We start from the raw sequence: 24356 nt of genomic DNA on the forward strand, positions 1-24356 counted from the left end.
CCCTCGCTCTTCAAAAGGTTGGGCACCCCTGTCATAGGTGGTAGTTCTCTCAAAGGGTTTAATCTCTAGATTTCCTCATCCTATTGGGATCTCTTGCATTTTTAGGGGATCCACCCCTATATAGGATCCTCTATGGCAAAACACCTCACTGGATGGGTTCTCAGATGGTATTATGCAGGAAAAAAAAAAACACAGTGGGGGTAACGGTTTTACATTACCACATAACATAAAACCGTATAATTATTCAAAATTGGTAAGAAACAAAGGTAAAAATCACTCACATTTTGAGATGCCTAAAGCCTGGCATCCAGTATATGCAGCATGTTTTGTTAGAGTTTGCTCCGGCCAGCATGTAATGTATGTGGCAATCTGTGACTCGGGTAGGTTCCCGGGGTCTCGTAGGTGGAACTGATGTCGTGGTGAGCCGGTCAAGCCTTGACGCGTTTCAGCAAATCAGAAAGGGCTGTCGTCAGGAAGCTCTGAGCTTAGCAGCATTAGCAATGCAGCTGGTGTGAACTCTACAGCACTATCACTGGAAGTTTACTTAATTTTTTTTTCATTTATTTACAAGATCTGTGGCGCTAAAGTAGAATCTTTTTATATTATGTGCTGAGAAGTGTAAATTGTCTAAAAAGTAAAACTCACCGAGTACAACCCAACCATATGGGCTGTGAGGCAGGTCAGTGCTGCAGCTTAGGCTCCTGCAAGCAAACAAAAATCAAAATGTATGATAAAAGCCAACACTCAGACAGGGACTGCAAAAAAGTTTTTTATTACAATCAGGGTAAAAGATCCATATGGTACAGTTCTGCTAACCTGATTCAGCCAAAAAGGGCCCTTTCCAACTGAAATGCGTTAACGAAGCTCTACCATATGGATCTTTTACCCAGTTTATATATATATATATATATATATATATATATATATATATAAAAAAAAAAAAAAAATCAGTTCCTGTCTGAGTGCTGGCTTTAATCATAGTGTAAGTTTGTAAAAGAAAAATTGGAAAGCGACAGGGAAAAATGTTTAGTAAAAGATTTTGCATGTGACTTTTCTAGCTCCTTCCCCTTTTTTTCTTTGAAGGACATTTGTTCAGCTTTAAGGGAAAACACCACAAGATGCTTGCTATTACTTTATTGACAGAAAGGCTTTTTTTATGTGCCCCTCTCTGGTTTCGTTTCTCTGGTACTGGCCTTTGACTTTTCTGACTTCATGCCAACAGCTAATGCCTCAGCCGATGAAACTTTCTCAATGGCTAGCAGGGGCATTGCTAGGTCTACAAAAGATCTGGGGCTAGAGCCCATAGCAGCAAAGTAAAGAAAGTTATACGCTTGGGCGGGAATACACATGTATATAATATACGTGTGTTTGTGTGTATAGATATATCTATATATTAAATATTGTTATATATCTGAGTGTGGATCCCCCCTTACATCAAGGTCTCCAGAGAGGCCCCCCCCCCCCCCCCCCCACACACACACACACACTTACATCAGGATCCCCAGAGAGCCCCAGAGTTCAGGAGTGTGCTACATAAAGAATGCAGGGCTCAGCTGTGCCCATCTATGCAGCCTCACCAGTGCCCAGGAACGCAGCCTCACCAGTGCTCACAATCACCCTCACCTGCACCGGGGATGAGAGGAAAAGGAGAGCCGGCTGGATGATCACACAGGCCGGCGTCTCTCACTGTGCCAGCTTTAATTTTAATTGCCGGGTGCCCACTACCGCATAGGTCCCGCCTCCTGGATCGGCTCCCACCTATGATAGGCAGCACATGTCCTGGCATTGGACAAGTGTGCTGTCTGTCAAAGGAGCTATGCCAGGAGGCGGGACTTTGTAACAGCGGGCACCCAGCCATTCAAATTAAAGCTGACACAGCGGGTGATGCCAGCCTGACACCCGCCAGTGTGTGGCACCCAGGGCAGACCACCCCCCCCTCTGCCTCAGCACCCACCCTGATCACCCTAAAGACTCAAGGCTATGGGCCCCAGATTTTGGGGCTATAGCCCCAGACACCACCCCCTAGCGACAACACTGATGGCTACTAAAGACACTGCTATTGGAAGATCAGGAGAAGTAAGAAATCAGAGCAGCAGATCAGGGTAATTTGGGTAGTTTCTGTTGCCATCATGATTTAAAAAGAGTAAACACAGTTGATTAATAACAAATGGCTTCAGCCAAACACTAACCATGAGTGAAAAAAGTTTTTGTGTTATTATTCATATTCTCGGGAAAAGGGCCAAGAAATCATGAATTCTGCCAGGGTATGTAAACTTATGAGCATAGCTGTATTTCAAGCATTTCTTTTATTTTTGATTAATTGAATTACTGAAATAAATTAACTTTTTGATGATATTCTAAGATTTTGAGATATAGAAGGGGATCTCTGCATGCACCCTGGAGTAAAGGTAAGGGAGGAGGTGTTAGACTGTAGACTGGGTTCCAAGTATTGTCCCTGAATTGTATTTTGAAAATTGAAACAATTGATCATTTGTTGCTGGTATAGCATGTCAGAATTGCCCATTTGTAGGATATGAATTGTCAAGGTTGCCGGTTTGTTGCCCATTTTTTGGATTACTTGTTAGTTGCCTACACATTGTCAGGAATGCTAGTTTGCCCAGACTATGTTATGACTGGCCAGAGTAATATCCACCTTTACAGGCCATCTTCCCTCATACCTGCCAATGTGTTGTCCATGTATTATCACAAATGCTAGTGTGTTACCCACATGGCTTTAGTGTGTTCCCTATATATTGTCATAGCTGTTCATGTATTAGCCCAGATTAATCATGTGGTGCACCTGCGTTTGGGTCCAAGTTAGCCGTTTGTTTTGAGGAGCTCATTAATTAATTCTCTACACTAGAAAATCGCAATCCTAAAACCTCCAATTCCCTCCCTGGAGAAACTCAGGCTCATGGGGTTACAGACATTTACATGTTTGGTTCTAGCCCTTTCCTACTCTTTAAAAAACATATCTGGAGTTCCATCTTGGGCTGGATGGCAGTTGGATATCGGGACATGATCTAGACACCAATCTCTTCTTTTTCAGGATCACAACATAAGCCTGAGATATATATATAGCAGTTGTTTGCAAGTTTATGTCCTCAGCAAGGTCCCGGTGTTCTGGCAGATAGTGTCCTGCCATCATATAGTGTCCGCCCCGTACTGCGCATGCGCAGTAGGGGGCAGAAGAAGCGTCGGGAAAATTTCCGAAGATGTACGGCGCCTGCGCCGTGAGTGGAGGCGGTAGCCCCACCATCCAAGTGGACATAGGGTTGTGAAAATTAGAGGGCCGCTCGCCACGCTTCGGGGTTGGCCTCGCTGCAGTCGGCTCTTTTATATTCCTACTCTATGTCCACTTGGATGGTGGGGCTAGAACCTGGACTCACGCCGCAGGCGCCTTTCATCCTTGGCTATTTTCGGAATCTGTGTGCTGTGCACTGCGCATGCGCAGTACACAGTGGACACTATCCGATGGGGGACCATATATGATAGGACACCGGCTCCCAGCAATATCTTGAGATAGTGTTGACAACCAAACCCCACTTGGCCATTCACCTTTTCCTCTTGACAGCAATATGTCTGTTGGCACCCATAGATACAAAGACCAATGATCTTTTAAGCGGTCTGTAAGGGTGGAATTGTGTAAATGGGAAAATTCGGACCACTATCCACCAATGTAAGGCGCATTTATTCTGCGGATTCCAAAATACATTTGTTACAGGGGTTCCCCTAGTGCCTAGACTTAAAAATGATTTAAAGGGTACTTTTGATATGAAAAGGTTGATGAAGGCTGCTCTAAAGGAAGCTCAGTTGTTTGATGGTAGTAGATATAGGGGTAAATCTACTAAAGGATTCTGCACGCAATATAAATGTGACTAATTTTTTGGAAATATTGCATGAGATAAGAGTGTCAATTCATTAAAGTTAAAGCGGTAGTAAACCCGCAAATTTTTTATTTATTTTTTTAAAACCTGCAAAGCAAAAGGCATAATGAGCTAGTATGCACCGCATACTAGCTCATTATGAAATACTTACCTTAGAACGAGGCCCCGACATCTGGCCCGATCCACGCCGAGGGAGCTGACATGCTCCCTCGGCGTTTCTTCCGGGTATCGCGGCTCCAGCGCTGTGAGTGGCCGGAGCCGCGATATCGTCACTCCCGCGCATGCGCGAGGGAGATTTCAGTCCGGCCGGTTGGCCGCTGCCGGATTTTCGCGGCGAGAACCCCCTTGTGCGCATGCGCTGCTGCAGTCAGCGGCGCATACCGAGGGGAATATCTCCTAAACCGTACAGGTTTAGGAGATATTTTTTTTACCTACAGGTAAGCCTTATTATAGGCTTTCCTGTAGGTAAAAGTTAAAAAATTGAGCATACAACCACTTTAACTATCAAATGTTAGGTAGCACAATAAAAAAAGAAAAAAAAAAAAAAAGAAAAGAGAGACAAATCATTAAAGTGGTGTAATAGATAGCACTTTCACCTAGCAGTAAAAAGGGTCGCTGGTTCAAATCCCAAGCACAACACTACCTGCTTGGAGTTTGCATGTTCTCCCTGTGCCTGCGTGGGTTTCCTTCTAGTACTCCGATTTCCTCCCACACTCCAAAGACATGCTGTTAGGTTAATTGGATTCTGTCTAAATTGTCCCTAGTATGTATGAATGTGAGTTAGGGACCTTAGATTGTAAGCTCCTTGAGGGTAGGGACTGATGTGAATGTACAATGTGTATATATAAAAGTGCTGTGTAAATTGATGGCGCTATATAAGTAACTGAGAATAAAGTGATTGTAAACCACTAGACATATTTTTTTGTATCTTGTAAGGTAATGTCATAATGTGCTTGTATACATCGCATACTAGCACATTATGTTAAACTTAGCTTAAAGCGAAGCCCTTCCAGCGCAGAGATGTCAGAGCTGCAGGTTCTCCCATTTTCACCCATCTTGGTTACAGTTAGCGGAATCCGTCTCAGTGTCAGACCAGAGCCACGATGAAGTCACTCCCACGCATTTGCACGGGAGCCGTTTGCGACACAGTGCTCTGAAGGAACGGCCCGGTGGCTGTTTCTTTAGAGCGCATCCGGCGGTGATGTCAACGCCTGCATATACAGTAAATATCTCCTATTCGGTGCACGTTTAGGAAATATTTACACTACCTATTAGGTAAGCCTTATTATAGGCTTACCTATAGGTAAAATTCAGAGATGGAAGTTTACTTCCGATTAAAGTAAATTCACTAAAGAACATACACATTTGTTATTTATCACCTGGTAGTAGGCAGTCGTATTTTAGCAATGTACAAATTAACAATGAGGGGAACTCTGCACTGATCTATAGTTAAAAGTATACAATGTATCAGTGTGGAAATGTTCTGTCCTGAGCTTAGAAATTACAATAATATGTAACCTTAAAAATTACAGAAGAGCTGCCTGTCTGCTTGCCATCTCTTTCCACAACTTCCTGGATTTCCCACATGATTTGCAGCTTCTCTTCTGCTTTTTGCAATTTCTAAGGACTACATATCCCATGGTTCCTTGCGGCTCCATATTTTTTTTCCCCAAGTGGTTGTAAAGACTCAAGGTTTTTTACCTTCATGCATTCTATCTTTGAAGGTAAAAAAAAAAACCTTCTGTGTGCAGCACCCCCCCTAATACTTACCTAAGCCCCATCTTGATCTTGTGCACAAGAGCTGCGGCTCTCCCAGGTCTCTTCCTCCTCATTGGCTGAGACAGCAATGGGAGCCACTGGTTCCTGCCACTGTCAATCTCAGCCAGTGAGCCAATAAGAAGAGAGCAGGGACAGGGCCAAACCGTGCTGTGTGTGAATGGTCACACAGAGAATTGGCTGCTTGCTATGGGGGCACTCAGCGTGGGCCAGGAGCACCGATGGGGGACTCAAGAAGTTGAGGATCCAGGCTGCTCTGTGCAAAACCACTGCACAGAGCAGGCAAGTATAACATGTTTGTTATTTAACCACTTCACGACCGCCTCACACAGATATACTGCAGCAGAAGGGAATGTACAGGCAGAATCACGTACCTGTACGTTGCCCTTTAAGAGGCGGGTTGCGGGTGTGCCCAGAGCTTCCTGAAGCGTGATCGTGGGTCCCGCAGACTTGATACCCGCAATCGTCTCACGGAGAGGAAGAACGGGGAAATGCTAATGTAAACAAGCATCTCCCTGTTCTTCCTAGTGACACTGTCACTGATCACAGCTCCCTATAATTGGGAGCATGATCAGTAATGCTAGCCCATTCCCCCAACAGTTAGAATCACTCCCTAGGACACACTTAACCCCTACAGCACCATCTAGTGGTTAACCCCATTCACTGTCAGTCACATTTACACAGTAATCAATGCATTAATTGCACTGATCGATGTATAAATGTGAATGGTCCCAAAATCGCACCAAAAGTGTCCGGTCTGTCTGCCATAATGACGCAGTCACGATAAAAAATAAAAAAAATAAAATGATCGCCGCCATTACTAAAAAAAAAAAAAAAAAAAAAAATTATAAATATGATTGAGTGATTTTTTTTTTACCAAACATATGTAGAAGAATACGTATTGGCTTAAACTGAGGGAAAAAAAAATGTGTTTTTTTTTCAAAATTGACGCTATTTTTTTGTTTATAGCGCAAAAAATAAAAACCGCAGAGGTGATCAAATACCACCAAAAGAAAGCTCTATTTGTGGGGAAAAAAGGACGTCAATTTTGTTTGGGAGTCACGTCTCATAATTGTCAGTTAAAGCGACGCAGTTCCGAATCGCAAAAAGTGCTCTGGTCTTTGGCCAGCCAAATGGTCCGGGGCTTAAGTGGTTAAAAATAAGTCTGCCTTTAATCACTTTTACTTAAAGGGGATCTTCACCCTAGGAACAAAAAAAAGTTTTTAAAATCAACAGCTACAAATACGGTAGCTGCTGCCTTTTAACAAAAGATCACTTACCTGTCCAGGGATCCAGCGCTGTCCTCACCAGGCCCCGTTCTTCACTGGACTTCAAGTCCCCAGCCCTGAAATCCTTAGCGTGGGAAGCCAGCGACTTCACAGCCAACTGCCCAATGCTCACGTGGGAGCCACGCTGTGCTTTGTAAACGGTCTTGCAGCATTCTGGAACCTGCGACGTGTCCCGGGAAGCTGCGGGCAGGGGTGGGGGGGATATAAACTTGCTAGGTGAACCTAGAAGTTAAAGCAGGTACCCACTCCCCCCAACCCCCAAAAAAACAAACAGGTGAATGTGGCAAAAGCTGTAAAGGAGGAGTTCGGAGGCAGATAAGTGGAACGCCCTCTTTTGGGCAAATTTCTGCTGTAATGACGCACATCTTCACATGCACAGAGTGGAAGTCCCACATGTTGGCATGAGCAGATTTGCTGCAGGGACACTGTGCACGTTTGCACCAGACTAACAAGGATGGTGATGCCAGAGAGTGGGTGGGGCCAAAGGTGACTGGGATTCCTCTTTATGGAGGTAGAAAAGAAAACAAACCTTTTTTTTTTTTTTGTTGAAACCACATTCCGTCACCCCATATGTTTCCTATTAGAAGCACATGCTATGGGAGCTGCTGGTGGGCCCAACAAAGGAGTGAGACTAGTGTGCCTGGTCAGGGGCCCCTTTAATGTAGTATGGAAGGGCCCTTATGATATAAAATGGAAGGGCAACTATAATGTAGTATGGAAGAGCCCCTATAAGATAATACAAAAGGGCAACTATAATGTATTATGGAGGGGCCCCTATAATATAATACAGAAGAGCCCTGATAACGTAGTATGAAAGGGCCCCTGTAGTGTAGTATGGAAGGGCCCCTATAGTGTAGTATAGCAGGGCCCCTATAGTGCAGCATGGAAGGGTCCCTATAGTGTAGTGTGGAAGGGCCCCAATAGTGTAGTATTGCAGTGCTCCTATAGTGTAGTATGAAAGGGCCTCTATAATATAGTATTGAAGGGCCCCTATAGTGTAGTATGAAAGGGCCTCTATAATATAGCATTGAAGGGCCCCTATGGTGTGGAAGGGCCCCTGTAGTATAGTATTGCAGTGCTCCTATAGTGTAGTATGAAAGGGCCTCTATAATATAGTATTGAAGGGCCCCTATATTGTGGTATGGAAGAGCCCCTGTAGCGTGGTATGGAAGAGCCCCTGTAGTATAGTGTGGAAGGGCCCCTGTAGTGTAGTATAGTGTGGAAGGGCCCCTGTAGTATAGAAGGGGCCCTATAGTATGGAAGGACCCCTGTAGCATAGAAGGGCCCCTATAGTATGGAAGGACCCCTGTATTATAGAAGGGCCCTTGTGGTGTAGTATAGTAGGGCCTCTGTAGTATAGAAGGGCCCCTGTGGTGTACTATAGTGTGGAAGGGCCCCTGCAGAATAGTATGGAAGGACCCCTGTAGTATAGAGGAGCCACTGTGGTATAGTATGGAAGGACCCCTGTAGTGTAGAAGGGTCCCTGTGGTGTAGTATAGTGTGGAAGGGCCCCTGTGGTGTAGTATGGAAGGGCCCCTGTGGTGTAGTATGGAAGAGCCCCTGTGGTGTAGTATGGAAGAGCCCCTGTAGTATAGTATGGAAGGACCTCTGTAATATAGTATGGAAGGGTCCCTGTGGTGTAGTATAGTGTGGAAGGACCCCTGTAGTATAGACGGGCCCCTGTAGTATAGTATGGAAGGACCCCTGTAGTATGGAAGGACCTCTGTAATATAGTATGGAAGGACCTCTGTAATATAGTATAGAAGGGCCCCTGTGGTGTAGCATAGTGTGGAAGGGCCCCTGTAGTGTAGAAGGGCCCCTGTGGTGTAGTATAGTGTGGAGGGGCCCCTGCGGTGTAGTATAGTGTAGAAGGGCACCTGTGGTGTAGTATAGTGTAGAAGGGCCCCTGTGGTGTAGTATAGTGTAGAAGGGCCCCTGTGGTGTAGTATAGTGTAGAAGGGCCCCTGTGGTGTAGTATAGTGTGGAGGGGGCCCTGTGGTGTAGTATAGTGTAGAAGGGCCCCTGTGGTGTAGTATAGTGTGGAGGGGCCCCTGTGGTGTAGTATAGTATGGAGGGGCCCCTGTGGTGTAGTATAGTGTGGAGGGGCCCCTGTGGTGTAGTATAGTGTGGAGGGGCCCCTGTGGTGTAGTATAGTGTGGAGGGGGCCCTGTGGTGTAGTATAGTGTGGAGGGGGCCCTGTGGTGTAGTATAGTGTAGAAGGGCCCCTGTGGTGTAGTATAGTGTAGAAGGGCCCCTGTGGTGTAGTATAGTGTGGAGGGGCCCCATGTGGTGTAGTATAGTGTGGAGGGGCCCCTGTGGTGTAGTATAGTGTGGAGGGGCCCCTGTGGTGTAGTATAGTGTGGAGGGGCCCCTGTGGTGTAGTATAGTGTGGAGGGGCCCCTGTGGTGTAGTATAGCGTGGAGGGGGCCCTGTGGTGTAGTATAGTGTAGAAGGGCCCCTGGGGTGTAGTATAGTGTGGAGGGGCCCCTGTGGTGTAGTATAGTGTGGAGGGGCCCCTGTGGTGTAGTATAGCGTGGAGGGGGCCCTGTGGTGTAGTATAGTGTAGAAGGGCCCCTGGGGTGTAGTATAGTGTGGAGGGGCCCCTGTGGTGTAGTATAGTGTGGAGGGGCCCCTGTGGTGTAGTATAGCGTGGAGGGGCCCCTGTGGTGTAGTATAGTGTGGAGGGGCCCCTGTGGTGTAGTATAGTGTGGAGGGGGCCCTGTGGTGTAGTATAGTGTGGAGGGGGCCCTGTGGTGTAGTATAGCGTGGAGGGGCCCCTGTGGTGTAGTATAGTGTGGAGGGGCCCCTGTGGTGTAGTATAGTGTGGAGGGGCCCCTGTGGTGTAGTATAGTGTGGAGGGGCCCCTGTGGTGTAGTATAGCGTGGAGGGGCCCCTGTGGTGTAGTATAGCGTGGAGGGGCCCCTGTGGTGTAGTATAGTGTGGAGGGGCCCCTGTGGTGTAGTATAGTGTGGAGGGGGCCCTGTGGTGTAGTATAGTGTGGAGGGGGCCCTGTGGTGTAGTATAGTGTAGAAGGGCCCCTGTGGTGTAGTATAGTGTGGAGGGGCCCCTGTGGTGTAGTATAGTGTGGAGGGGGCCCTGTGGTGTAGTATAGTGTGGAGGGGGCCCTGTGGTGTAGTATAGTGTGGAGGGGGCCCTGTGGTGTAGTATAGTGTGGAGGGGGCCCTGTGGTGTAGTATAGTGTGGAGGGGGCCCTGTGGTGTAGTATAGTGTGGAGGGGCCCCTGTGGTGTAGTATAGTGTAGAAGGGCCCCTGTGGTGTAGTATAGTGTGGAGGGGCCCCTGTGGTGTAGTATAGTGTGGAGGGGCCCCTGTGGTGTAGTATAGTGTGGAGGGGCCCCTGTGGTGTAGTATAGTGTGGAGGGGCCCCTGTGGTGTAGTATAGTGTAGAAGGGCCCCTGTGGTGTAGTATAGTGTAGAAGGGCCCCTGTGGTGTAGTATAGTGTGGAGGGGCCCCTGTGGTGTAGTATAGTGTGGAGGGGGCCCTGTGGTGTAGTATAGTGTGGAGGGGGCCCTGTGGTGTAGTATAGTGTAGAAGGGCCCCTGTGGTGTAGTATAGTGTGGAGGGGCCCCTGTGGTGTAGTATAGTGTGGAGGGGCCCCTGTGGTGTAGTATAGTGTAGAAGGGCCCCTGTGGTGTAGTATAGTGTGGAGGGGCCCCTGTGGTGTAGTATAGTGTGGAGGGGCCCCTGTGGTGTAGTATAGTGTGGAGGGGCCCCTGTGGTGTAGTATAGCGTGGAGGGGCCCCTGTGGTGTAGTATAGTGTGGAGGGGCCCCTGTGGTGTAGTATAGTGTGGAGGGGGCCCTGTGGTGTAGTATAGTGTAGAAGGGCCCCTGTGGTGTAGTATAGTGTGGAGGGGCCCCTGTGGTGTAGTATAGTGTGGAGGGGCCCCTGTGGTGTAGTATAGTGTGGAGGGGGCCCTGTGGTGTAGTATAGTGTAGAAGGGCCCCTGTGGTGTAGTATAGTGTGGAGGGGCCCCTGTGGTGTAGTATAGTGTGGAGGGGCCCCTGTGGTGTAGTATAGTGTGGAGGGGCCCCTGTGGTGTAGTAGTGTGGATGGGCCCCTGTGGTGTAGTATAGTGTGGAGGGGGCCCTGTGGTGTAGTATAGTGTGGAGGGGGCCCTGTGGTGTAGTATAGTGTGGAGGGGCCCCTGTGGTGTAGTATAGTGTGGAGGGGCCCCTGTGGTGTAGTATAGTGTGGAGGGGCCCCTGTGGTGTAGTATAGTGTGGAGGGGGCCCTGTGGTGTAGTATAGTGTAGAAGGGCCCCTGTGGTGTAGTATAGTGTGGAGGGGCCCCTGTGGTGTAGTATAGTGTGGAGGGGCCCCTGTGGTGTAGTATAGTGTGGAGGGGGCCCTGTGGTGTAGTATAGTGTAGAAGGGCCCCTGTGGTGTAGTATAGTGTGGAGGGGCCCCTGTGGTGTAGTATAGTGTGGAGGGGCCCCTGTGGTGTAGTATAGTGTGGAGGGGCCCCTGTGGTGTAGTAGTGTGGATGGGCCCCTGTGGTGTAGTATAGTGTGGAGGGGGCCCTGTGGTGTAGTATAGTGTGGAGGGGGCCCTGTGGTGTAGTATAGTGTGGAGGGGCCCCTGTGGTGTAGTATAGTGTGGAGGGGCCCCTGTGGTGTAGTATAGTGTGGAGGGGCCCCTGTGGTGTAGTATTGCAGGCTGTGTGTGTTTAGTGTGTGACCGCCTTTGTTGTGCTGGGTGTATTACCTTCCCAGTGAAGTGAGGGAGATGGGAATGTGCTGAGGGGAGGAGGAGGGAGGACAGGGAACTGAGTGTCTCTGGCTCAGCTCTTGATCTGCTGATTAAATCCTCAAGTATGCCAGGAATCCCCGCACTGAACAATGCGCCTCCCCCCAGCACAGGACAAACCCACGTGGAGGGAGCGACAAAGGGGGGGAAAAGACGAGGCAGGGGAGACTAATCACCTCCACTACGTATCCCCTCCCCCCACCACACACAGCCCCATCGGGGATCTCCCCGTCGTCCTGACCCCGAGCACACCGCGGCATCGCAGCAACAGGCGTGGCCAGGCCCCGTCCTCAGACTACACCCGCTTGTGGGACAGCCCGTCGGGGGTGGGCGGGGTTTGGCGCGGAGAGGCCCGCCCTGGTCTTTTTTGTTAATGAAAGTTCCAGGAACATTGTATTCCTGTCTTTCCAGTGGAGCCAATAGAGGCGACAGCCCCAGGCTGACCTGTACTACGAGACACCATGATCTTCTCCAGTGTGCCCCTCAGGATACCCACCGGGAAGCTGGTAGGTGCTCTGATCCTTTGTCATGAGAACACGCGGTGTGTACTGGGGGAAGAGGACCCGGGCACTGCCAGGAGGGTGGCCTGGGCTCTGATGGGGGTGCCATGCATGTTCCTGGGCTCTTCTGATCACTGATGGAGGATGGGGAGGGTGGAGTGCTATCTATGTTCCTGGGCTCCTCTGATCCCTCACTGATGGATGGATCGTGGGGTACTATATATGTTCCTGAGCTCCTATGATGGATCATGGGGGGTGCCATGCATGTTTCTGGTCTTCTCTGATGGATCATGGGGATACTATACATGGACTTGGGCTCCCCTGATCGCTGCTGGATGATGATCATGGGGATGCCATGCATGTTCCTGGGCTCCTCTGATACCTCTCTGATGGATGGATCGTGTGTACTATATATGTTCCTGAGTTTCTCTGATCACGAATGGGTTATGGGGGTACTATATGTTTCTGGGTTACTCTGATGACTGGTCATGGAGGTACTATATTTGTTCCTGGACTACTCTGATCGCTGATAGGTCATGGGGGTATTATATGTTTCTGGGTTCACCTGACTGTTGATGGGTCATGGGGGTACTATATATGTTCCTGGGCTACTCTGATGATGAATGGGTCATGGGGTTACTATATATATATATATATATATATATATATATATATATATGTATGTGTGTGTGTGTGTGTGTGTGTGTGTGTGTGTGTGTTCCTGGGTTCTCCGGAACACTGATGGGTCATGTGGTTACTATATGTGTTCCTGGGCTCCTCTGATTGCCGATGGAGGTACTATATATGTTCCTGGGCTCCTCTGACCACTCACTGCTGGATGGATCATGAGGTTACTATATGTGTCCCTGGTACCTCTGATCACTGATGGATCATGAGGTTACTATATGTGTCCCTGGTACCTCTGATCACTGATGGATCATGAGGTTACTATATGTGTCCCTGGTACCTCTGATCACTGATGGATCATGAGGTTACTATATGTGTCCCTGGTACCTCTGATCACTGATGGATCATGAGGTTACTATATGTGTCCCTGGTACCTCTGATCACTGATGGATCATGAGGTTACTATATGTGTCCCTGGTACCTCTGATCACTGATGGATCATGAGGTTACTATATGTGTCCCTGGTACCTCTGATCACTGATGGAACATGAGGTTACTATATGTGTCCTGGGTACCTATGATCACTGATGGATCATGGAGGTACTATATATGTTCCTGGGCTCCTCTGACCACTCAATGCTAAATGCATCATGGGGGTTCTATATGTCCTGGGTACCTCTGATCACTGCTGGATGATGGATCATGGGGGTACTATACATGGTCCTGGTCTCCTACTCATCACATGTTGCTTGGACCCCTTTCACATCTGAGTATATATACATGCATTTTATTTCTGCATGTTTTTGAAGTGTATTGTATGTGTTTTTGTTTTGGCCAATGAAAAGCTGTATCATCTGTGACATCATATGTCATCAGCATCCTTGTACCTGCCAGACCAGTTGTTGGGCACAAAAATGTGAAAAAAAGCAATACAATGTCTGTTTTTTATGTGCTCATATTGATGCCTAAACTGCCCCAAAACCAAAAATCTCCTGTACCCTTTAATGTGACAAGTGGTACAACGCTCACTTGTGACCTGGCACCATGTGTTAGAATGGGATCCTTCATGTTGAGGGTTGTCACACTTTGGGAAATGAATGACAAAGCACTCAGGAGTGAATGGACATGGGTCTAGTATGATTGGAAGGTCCCATTTAGGCTGGCCATAAACTAGTAGATTGTTGAATAAACATTTGTATAAACCTCAATACAATCAATCAGTTGATGAAGGTCAATCAAAAGTTCATCAAAATGTCTTTTGCTTTTAACATAAAATTTTGGAATAAATGGACTTTCCCAAATAAAAAACATACATTCTTAGAAATTAGCTTTTGAGTAAAAAAAAAAAAATCCATCCTCCTATGGAATTTCCTGTCCCTGCAGTCGAAAAACCAACATTAATTTGATACCACTAATGATTAGAAAATCCAACAAATGTTCTTAAAATTAGAAATTTTGAACAAAATTCTGCTAGTATCTGGCCAGCTTTACACCTTTTGAGGGGTGCTTCAGTTTCGGTGGGCCCCTCATACACAGGAATTAAAATACTCAACTGATCACCAAATGTACCCATCAGACTCTATTACAGTTCATCGAAAGTGACAAGTTCTGTATATGTAGAAAGGTTATAGATGTGACTTCCATACATATATATACAGTATGAGCCAGCGTATCTCCTCCAGGTAGATCTCCATCCACCATCCACATAGATCCCCTCAACACAATCTAGAGCAGGGGTCTTCAAACTACGGCCCTCCAGTTGTTCCAGAACTACAATTCCCATCATGCCTAGTCATGTCTGTGAATGTCAGAGTTTTACAATGCCTCATGGGATGTGTAGTTCCGCAACAGCTAGAGGGCCGTAGTTTGAGGATCCCTGATCTAGAGCTTGATCTGGCCTGACAGTTCTGGCTCACCTAGGGCTACACCACATGTCCTCAGTCATGGACTTTTCTCACCAATCAATAACTAGGAAGTTGGTTTACCTTCTCAATGACAGGCTTGTATTTTAACATCATTATGAGGTCACAGTGCACACACAATTATAGTCTGCCTTCCTTATAGTGACACTAAAAAAATATCCTTATTCTTTAAAAATAATCCACACACATCCATTGCTTAATAACCCTATATTCTATTTTTAATGAAATGTGTTTTTCTTCCTTCTTGTAACAACCTCTATGAGTTCCCAAACATCTAATTTTCCCCCATACTCCAGTTTGCTTGGAGTGTTAGTTGCAGCTATGTGCGTTGCTCTATGCACACTACAAAGCCCATAGTCCATCTAGGGAGCAAGCAAGAGAAGGTCGCTATGTTCCTACATACAATGGGACCATGGAGAAAAAACATAGTCGCCCTCTAGGTTCTAGGCTAGGTTCACACCTATGCGTTTTGTAGAAACGCACTGCAGCCCATTTGACATGTATTCCTATGAGTCATTCTCACATCTATGCATTTTTAACCGGTGCGTTTATTTGGAAAGGGTCAGGGACTTTTTTTTTATTGCTCACAGCAGGTTACGTTTTTGGTTCAGTAGACTTCAATGGATATGCAGCAGAAATGCACCAAAAAACACTGTCATCACAGAGGAGGAGGGGGCACTCTTTACGTCTGGAGGAAAAGAGATCTTTATCTCCAAATACGGAAAGGCTTCTTCACAGTAAGGCTGTGAAAATGTGGAATAGACTCCCTCCAAAGGTGGTTCTGGCCAGCTCAGTAGATTGCTTTAGGATAGGCCTGGATTATTTCCTAAATACACATAATATAACTGGGTACTAACATTGTATAGGTAAAGTTAATCCAGGGAATATACAATTGCCTCTCAGGGGATCAGGGAGGATTTGTTTCCCCTGCTGTAGCAAATTGGAGCATGCTTTGCTGGGGTTTTAGCCTTCCTCTGGATCAACAGTGGGTGAAGGATTGTGTGTGTGTGTGTGTATATATAGGATTGTATCATTTGTTTTTTCATTTTTTTTTTATTGGTTAGACAGGATGGACTTGTGTCTTTTTCAACCAGACTATGTAACTATGCAGTGCTTGTGTTTTTTTTATCAACTGCAACCTGCATAGGTGCACACCTATGCAGGTTGCTGTTATAGCATTTTCCTGGTGCATTTTGCATTTTTTCACATGTGTTTGACACATTTTTGATTCGCTTTGCGTTTCTGGGAAGTATCTGTTGTCCTGCAGGAGAAACCAGCAAAAACACTTCAGAAATGCATCAAAAACGCAATCAATGTGTTTCCATTGACGTTTATGGAGCCAAAAAATGCAGCCTGCTGCAGGAAACGAGTCCCTGACCCTTTCCAAAGCATGCACCAGTGGAAAAACGCAGAGACGCACAGCAAAAAAAAAAAAAAAAAAAGGTGGAGGCTGAGAACACCAGGAGGTACTTTTTTGAGTGGAGGGTACATACTTGAATAGATATTTTTTCAAAACAGAGTTTACTGTCACTTTAAGGCAGGCCGCCAGTTTGAGACTCCTGCTTTTAGGGGTTGGTTCAGACTGCTGCTCTACTAAAAAGCAACACCTGCTCAGATCACTTTTCAGAGGTATTTGGCAAGTGCTGAGGAGATGATAGATCACCTCCACACTAACCGATGTTTGCCCCTTTAAATGGTGCACTACAGGACCGCAATTGCGTGCATTGCAGGACGGCCCCGTAGAACTGCATTCGTTGCATTTGGCGGCAGCAATGCCCACCAAAGTGTTTATGTTTTGCCACGGCCACAAAGCACAGTGTTGTGGCCCCTGGGGCATTTGTAGAATGGTTTTACTACCCCCCCTCCCCAGTCGCACGTGTGAGTGAGCCCCATGGGCATAAGAACACTATGCATGCTTTGCTTGAACCACCAAAATTTCTAATACAATATACCAGAATAAGAATCATTACAGATGATTGTAAATATTGCTTCCCAGGATAGACATTAAAAAATAAAAAAAAATATAATTGTTTTTTGCAGGGGTGGGGCCTCTTGCAGAGGACTCGGAGCACTTGCCCTTTTCTATCCCAGTGCTAGTGGAACTTCCTGTAATGTTTGAGGTTTTCCTTGTGTGATGCCATTCCATTGCCTTAGTAAATATTTGCTGTTTTAGCATCATGTATTTATGCTGGGTGTGTGCCTGCTCTCCAGTTTGCCATTGTCATTGCAATGTGTTCAGAATTTATTAGATGATCAAAGCAGAAGTTGGGCAGTCCTGTGCCAAGGTGATGGCGGCCTTTGCTGGGTAGTCCTGGGCACATGGCTTTTTCTATCTATGTTTGTCTTGAGTGTTCCAGGGTTCAGGGAAGGCAATCTCCTCCTTCTTCTCCTTATCACCTCATTGTTTGGATTAACTCGGATATTTCATACTATGAGGGAGTACTGTATTGTGAGTATGTGTTACAGGAATAGTAACCCTCTATACTGTACCTACTGTATACAAGACATGGATACACACAGACATGTTTTAGCCTATAAGGGCTCATTCACATGGGTGCCCAGGGTAGCGTTAAAAGCACTTTTGTGTTTGGGGTGTCGCACCCCCTGCAGATCGCAACTGCAGTGCGTTTTGTACAGAAAACGCACATGGAATGCAGCTTTCTCAAACTATGTTCTGGTGTCTACCAGCCCTGAAGGCTGCTGACATGTACATTACCAGACCTTCTTGTCCACACCAGTGCCTGACCTTCATAATTGCGCTTCTGGAAGAATGATCAAACTTTCCTATAGACACACTCCTAAACCTTGTGGACAGCCTTCCCAGAAGAGATGAAGTTGTTCTAGGTGCAACGAATGGGCCAACGCAATATTGAACCGTATGGACTAAGACTGGGATACCATTAAAGTGTGTGTGTGTGTGTGTGTGTGTGTGTGTGTGTGTGTATATATATATATATATATATATATATAAAAAGGCAGGTGTCCCAATACTTTTGGTTAGTGTTTGTGTACGGGAAACTGGCCCACCTGCCATGTGGATGCATATGTGTACTGTGCCAGTGGCAGCAGGCAAAGACCAATTTTGTTGCAAAAATGTCTAAACATGTGACACAATTACATTTCCAACACAATTAACTTATTTACTCCAAAATAAGAGGACTGCTCTACGTTCGATTTTCCTTATCACCAATGTGGTGATGGTTCTTTATAAATCTGTCCCAGCAATCATGCCATACAGTAAAAGTGTCATAAATAGCAATTATTGGAATTTGTTGCATGGATCTGTACTAAACATGAAAATTTGCAGGGTTTCATGAATCTGGCATCAGGATTCTAAAGACATCCATAAGGCCGCGTACATACGGGCGGACTGTTCGCCCAACTTTGTCCGCTGAACAGTGTTTGGGCGGACAGTCCGCTCGTGTGTGGGCTTTCAGCGGACAGTTTCAGCGGACAGTTTGACGAACAAGGTTTTTCGGAATTTCCGAAAAACTGTCCGCTGAAACCTTGTTTCAGCGAACAGTCCGCTCGTGTGTAGGCTTGTTCGTCAAACTAAGTTCCGCGCATGCTCAGAAAGGATTTACACGCCGAAAGTTATAATGCAGTGTATAGGACGTCGTATTTTTCGTCCCGTCGTACGTGCCGTTCACGTCATCGCGCACGGTTTCAGCAAACTGTTCGTCCGTCGTGTGTGGCCATGTCCGTCCATGCTAAGTTTGAGCGGAATGTTTGCCGAAACTGTTTGACGGACAAAGTTGGGCGAGCAGTTCCTCCTGCGACTTTCAGCGGGTAGGTACGGCCACTGGACCCATTCACTATAATGACAGGTCGTCAGAGACCACACCTATTCGTGGTTCTTTACACAGCCAGCGATTACCTGCTGGACGCAAAGTGCATACATCGGTGATCACCGCAGGTAATCGCTGGCTATTTGCCTGGCTTGTCAATATAGGCGCGGCTGCTCTGTTTGCTTGACATCCTCGGCGTCCCTACAGATGTTCATGGGCTGAGCTTGCCTGTGTTGGTGGCTGTGTTGGCACGGCATCCCCATTGTCTTGCCAGATGGGTCTGGTCCGCACGCTTAACTCTGGGGCCACATGAGGCCTGTGGGCTGGACACTCCTGTCCTAGACTATGTAGCTAGTGTCCTAATTGGGTCTCAGTGGTCCTTGTTGTTTTTCATACTCTGTGATAGGACCTCAAAACGTACTATTCAATTCTCCAAGCAGCATTTCTTTTGTATGTAGTCTGCCGCTGGTATGGTGATATGTTGTCAAATGGAAGCACCTGATCTCAGTGCCCTACAATGTGACATAGGTGATTTCATGGAAATAGCAACAAGGTGCTGACTTGGTTATTTGACTCTCCACATATATTGATATTCCTCCTACCTCCTATACCGATACGTGTCTTAACGTACGACAATTGTTCTCATATCATTAATCTTCTTACTGATGGCATAGACCAGTGATGGCGAACCTTGGCACCCCAGATGTTTTGGAACTACATTTCCCATGATGCTCCTCTACACCGCAGAGTGCATGAGCATCATGGGAAATGTAGTTCCAAAACATCTGGGGTGCCAAGGTTCGCCATCACTGGCATAGACGGTTCAAATCTCAGCAGGTTCAGGAAGAACCAGACAAAATTTGAACCATGTATGGGTTCAACCAGCCTGCTGGATTTTACATGTGATTAATGCTAGTGACTGCTATACCCACTAACAATAATTTCTTAATTCTCCTGGTGGGGGAATCCCATTCAATGGCTCAGCGGGTGGGAATCGAGTGAATTTCTTACTTGCAACTCGTGGTTGCCAGAAATACATTTTGCTCCATGTATGGCCTGCATAAGTCATCAAGTTGGTTTTCTGCTAATTCACTGTTGATTATGTTGGAAGATAGTTGACATACATAAATGAAGCAAACTTGCAGCATTCTCCTTTGTAACCTGACTTACCTTTACAAATAAAGTGAATTACAAAAAAAATGGAGCACTACATAACGCACCCAAGTGACATGAGCCTTTCCTTTCTACAACTTTCATCTATTGTACAAAAATCTGTTCTTTGTCCATGCAGGCCAAGCAAAAGAACCATTTTAAGGCCCCTTGCACACTGGGCAGTGCGTTTCTAATATTTTTGTGCACCAGGGAGGGATAGGTACAGAGTCCAGCCCTACTGCAGGCAGCCTGACAAAGTGTCAGGCTGTGGCTGGACATAACGGAACACTGTGCTGAGTGCTACCAGTGGTTAAGGGCCCTGTGTGTTCAGGGATGAAGGTCTGGAATGCAGAAGACCTGCTTTCTTGACTTTCCTCCCAGAACGTGCATGGTCCTAATCGCCGGCAGCACTTGGAACACACTGCAGCTGGACGGCCCTGTGTGCAACACTGGCCCACGCAGCAGCTTGTATTTCCTTTTTTTCTCTCCTCCTTCCTGTTCACCCGCAGGAGTGAGGAGAAGCTCTTTGTAATCTCCAAGCCACAACTTGGAGCATATGCAGGACTAAGGTCTTTCTTCCCCATCCCAAGTAACATCATTAGGTGCCTAAGCGGCTAATCGTTAAGCACCATCTCTGTCATATGGTAGGAGGAAGGGAGATCAGTCACATCCTTCAAAGTAACACAAAGTACCAGGTGTGTCCCTTTCCAGAGTGAATGGACTGATGGAGGCTGCAAGGACTGGCATTACAATGAAACTGTTGCTTTGTGGAACAAAATGGTTGCTTTAACTGCTTTGCATCCGCGCTATAGCCGAATGACCGCTACAGCGCTGGTGCACTTTGCCTGCAGCGCACATCGGCCTTGATCTGTGATCGCTGCTTCCTTTGGACGCAGCTGATCACAGATCAGGGTAAAGAGCCCATCACAGTGGCTCTTTACCATGTGATCAGCTGTGTCCAATCACAGCTGATCACAGATGTAAATATGATTTGTTGGTTATTGGCAATCCTCCCCTTACGCTGACAGGGTGTGAGGAGGGGAGAGCTGAAAGCCAGAATCCACACAGGGGACATGAGCACTGACCAGCAGTGTCCTAATTGCCAGTCTGTGCCCACCAGTGCTGCCCGTCTGTGCTCATCAGTGATGCTTGTTGGTGCCTTTGAGTGCCGCCTATCGGTGTCTATCAGTGCACATCAGCGAAGGAGAAAATATACTGTAAAATTGCCAACATTTTTATAACAGAAACTAAGAAAAACCTTTTATTATTTATTTTAATTTTTTTTCCAAATTTTCTGTCTGTTTTTGTTTAGCAGAAAACAAAAAAGCAAGTGGTGATTGAATACCACAAAAAGAAAGCTTTATCTGTCTTTAAAAAAAATAAAAATAAAAGTCTAGTTTGGTTACAGCGTTGCATGAACGCGCAATTGTCATTCAAGGTGTAACAGCACTGAGTGCTGAAGATTGGTCTGAGCAGGAAGGGGGTGAAAGTGCCCAGTAGGCAAGTGGTTAAAGAATTTTTTTTTTTTTTTAAGTAAGTAATGCTTCCAAAGCTAGATCAGTCATATCTGAACAAATATACATTTGTAGTTTTTTCAGCATCTGCAACTACACGTGACAAGTTTAAGAAAAGATCCTTTTAAACCCCAGTTTGATTCTGTTTTTGTGAATGGCTAGTTTGGTATGTCTGCTTTTTGTTTCTAGAGGTGTCAGTTAGGATTTAATAACGTTTCATCTTGGTTTTACCTGTGAAAGGTCAGGAATGCCTTTGATGGCTGGTGTAAACTTTTAGGTCTAGCTTTGTATTGTAGACAAGGTTGTGTGGTCCATTAGTGGGCAAACCTATATTCTCATCTTTATAAACCATGAGAGCTGCTGTATACGGCTTTTAAACCTACACCCAGACCCATATTTTTAATATCTAAAATATCTATAAAATAGATATAAAATAAATTAAGATACAATTCTAAAATGTTATCCAGAATCATTAATTTACATGTTTTAAATCGATTTTGCTCTAAAGGGCCTTGGTTTCTGGAATCAGCTCCATCTTTGAGAATCCCCTTGTCTCCTGTTTTGGTTAGCCTCATCTGCCCACAGTTTATGTCAGACGTTTTACGTGTGTGTGTGTGTGTGTGTGTGTGTGTGTATATATATACGGGTGTAATTGTGCGCAATATACAGGCCATACTCATGCCTTTTACACAGTAAGATTCAGCCAGCAAGATCAGGCTTTAATACATCAGTACTATCTGTACTACTACTACTACTACTACTGTACTACTGTTGGAAAATATATTTTCAGAATATAGAAACAAAGCAAAGTTGTCAAATGTGGATACAATTATTTTCCAGTAAGGGATTTAACCATTTGTTAGCCACTGCCCCCAGTTTAATTGGTATATAGCAACCTTTAGTTTTGTTTGGTAAAAGCTTGCTGTCCATGGAACGTACAAAAAAGCTCTGTCAGTAAGGGGTTATAATTATTATTATTTTTTTCTAGCCAAGAATTGCCTGTTCAGCAAAAGTGATGCAGGCTACTCTACAGCCACCTAATCACTTTTACTGTAGTAAGAAGGGTCATAAATCTCTGGCCCAATCTGTGTTTGATTAGCAGCCTTTTTCTTTAAGAAAAGTTGATATCAGTTTAAAAAAACTTAAAGCGGAGTTTCACTCAAAGGTGAAAGATCCGCTGGTTTGCTCCTCCTCCGGGAGCCACATTGGGGGGGCAGATACCTGTCCCCACTTCCAGGAGACCTGGCTGCGGCGAGGTCCCCCAGAAGTTCAGCCTCTTTCCTCCGCTTCCAGGCACGATTCGCGGATGCCCAGTTCACGGCCGGTTTCCCTTACCGCAAATGGTAGCGTCAGCAGCAGCACCCAGGGTGCCGTCAGGGCTCCCTGGACAGGCATGTGTCCTAATATTGAAAGTCCAGCAGCTACAGTATTTGTAGCTGCTGACTTTTAATTTTTGCAAGGGAGGGGGCTGAAGCTCTGCTTTGAAAGTATACCTCAAAACTTCTCCTCCCCCCCCCCCCCATTTTTTTTTTTTTTTTTTTAGGAAAGATTCATCCTCTTTATTTGTCCTGCTTACCATTATCTTTGAAAGTGAATGCAAAAGAAACCCCAAATTATGGGTTGTCCCCAGAAAAGTAATAGAGGAGACATTTTCCAATTGAGATTTCCTTAATTTGCAGGCATTTTCTCTCACTTCCTATTTGGCTATGGAACAGGGTGTGAAGGTAAAATTCCCCAATGGGCCAACAGTGCCAAAAAATAATCTGACGGGTTATAACCCTACCTTATCCAAAATTTAAAAAAATAGTGTTGCCTATAGTTCTACTTTAAAGGAATTGACAACCCCGAGGTATTGCCTCGGGTGAGAGCAATAGTTTAAAGTGTTACTAAACCCAGTAATATGAAAAAATTTCACAGTGCCCACAGCTTATAAATCTTCTTTTTACATTAAAAATATTGCCACTATATACCTTTTTTGGATGATCTGTATACCACGGTTACATGATAAAATGCAGAGTTTCTCCAGTGCTGAGAGTTCAGGTAGAAGGAAATTTCCACTGCAGCCTGTATACACGCCCACATGTGTGATGCCAATATCATGTGACCTGGCTAGCTCTGATAACAAGTAAATGTGCTCTCAAGCATAAAAGACACAAGTGAGCATGCGCAAGTCGGCTACCCTGCCTGTGTTAGCTGGCTTTCCCCAGATAGACAGCACAGGATGGGAGGATCTGTGCATACAGGATAAAACTGCCTTTTTACACAATGCAGAGGATTAACCCCTTAAGTTCCACAGTGAGTATAACAAGCATGCTGTGCTGCATATACAGACTGATTTTACTGTTGTGGGTTTAGTAACAATTTGTTCACAGATAACTCTTCAATGTTACTGTTGTGTAAAGGCTTTTAAAGGGTAAATTTTAGGTACCATAGTTTGTTGCAATTTTGAGTCTGCACCTGTTAGATGATGTTGTGCTCAGTAACTAAATATCAATTATGTTTTAGCAAACAAAAAATAATTTAAAAAAAATATTATACTGTGTTTTGTGTACAATGTGCGTTTAATATAAACAACTGCACAAATATTGTCTGGCAAAAAATTCCTACATGCACAATTTTATTCTCCAGGGCCTCTGCTTTCAGAAAATATATAATATTTGGGGGGGTTCTAAGAAATTTTCAAGCAAAAAAAATGCTGATTTAACGTGTGGAAAAATTAAGAAAATTGCTCCAGGCAGCAAGTGGTTAATGTCTTTTAGAGACTGGTGATTGTTATGTGCATGCTTCCTTGGGATTGAAACATCTATAGACAACAAGGTAGTAGTGAGGGAGTCCTGGAATTGAATGGTTCCAAAACGAGCCAATCAGGTGTTGCTTTCCCTTGCACGCCTTCTCTCAATACTTTCAATATCCAGCGTCAATGAACCTTCCAAAGGTGAAGTCTACTTTTTTTTCACTTTGTAAACGGAGCAGCCTGGCTCTGCTATTCCAGACACGGATTGTACTAAAGGGAAACACCATTTATTTGTTTTAGTTCAACTTTTCCCTGAATGGCTTGTCAAAAACGATGGTGCACACTGCGGTCTTCCTAGAATTTGTAGAAAATAAATAAAATAAAAAAATTATTAAATTT

General features: G+C 45.6%; 1 protein-coding gene across 7 annotated transcripts in view; it reads left to right on the forward strand.

Annotated features, from left to right (window-relative positions):
• The window catches only part of RBMS2 (RNA binding motif single stranded interacting protein 2), a 174681-nt gene that overhangs the window by 51431 nt on the left and 98894 nt on the right, over positions 1 to 24356 (forward strand). The window contains exon 1 of one of the 7 annotated variants that reach the window (XM_077483468.1): positions 12033 to 12226. The exons of 5 other annotated variants lie outside the window; for them this stretch is intronic. In XM_077483468.1, the coding sequence (XP_077339594.1) occupies positions 12182 to 12226 (45 nt within the window). In that variant the 5' untranslated portion in view covers positions 12033 to 12181. Of the gene's footprint in view, positions 1 to 12032; positions 12227 to 24356 lie in introns of those variants that run through there. One more of the 7 variants, XM_077483467.1, reaches the window with a different exon arrangement.

Source organism: Lithobates pipiens, unplaced genomic scaffold, assembly GCF_037356315.1.
Source record: "Lithobates pipiens isolate NorthernLeopardFrog02 unplaced genomic scaffold, aLitPip1_a1.2 Scaffold_16, whole genome shotgun sequence".
Taxonomy (NCBI): Eukaryota; Metazoa; Chordata; class Amphibia; order Anura; family Ranidae; genus Lithobates; species Lithobates pipiens.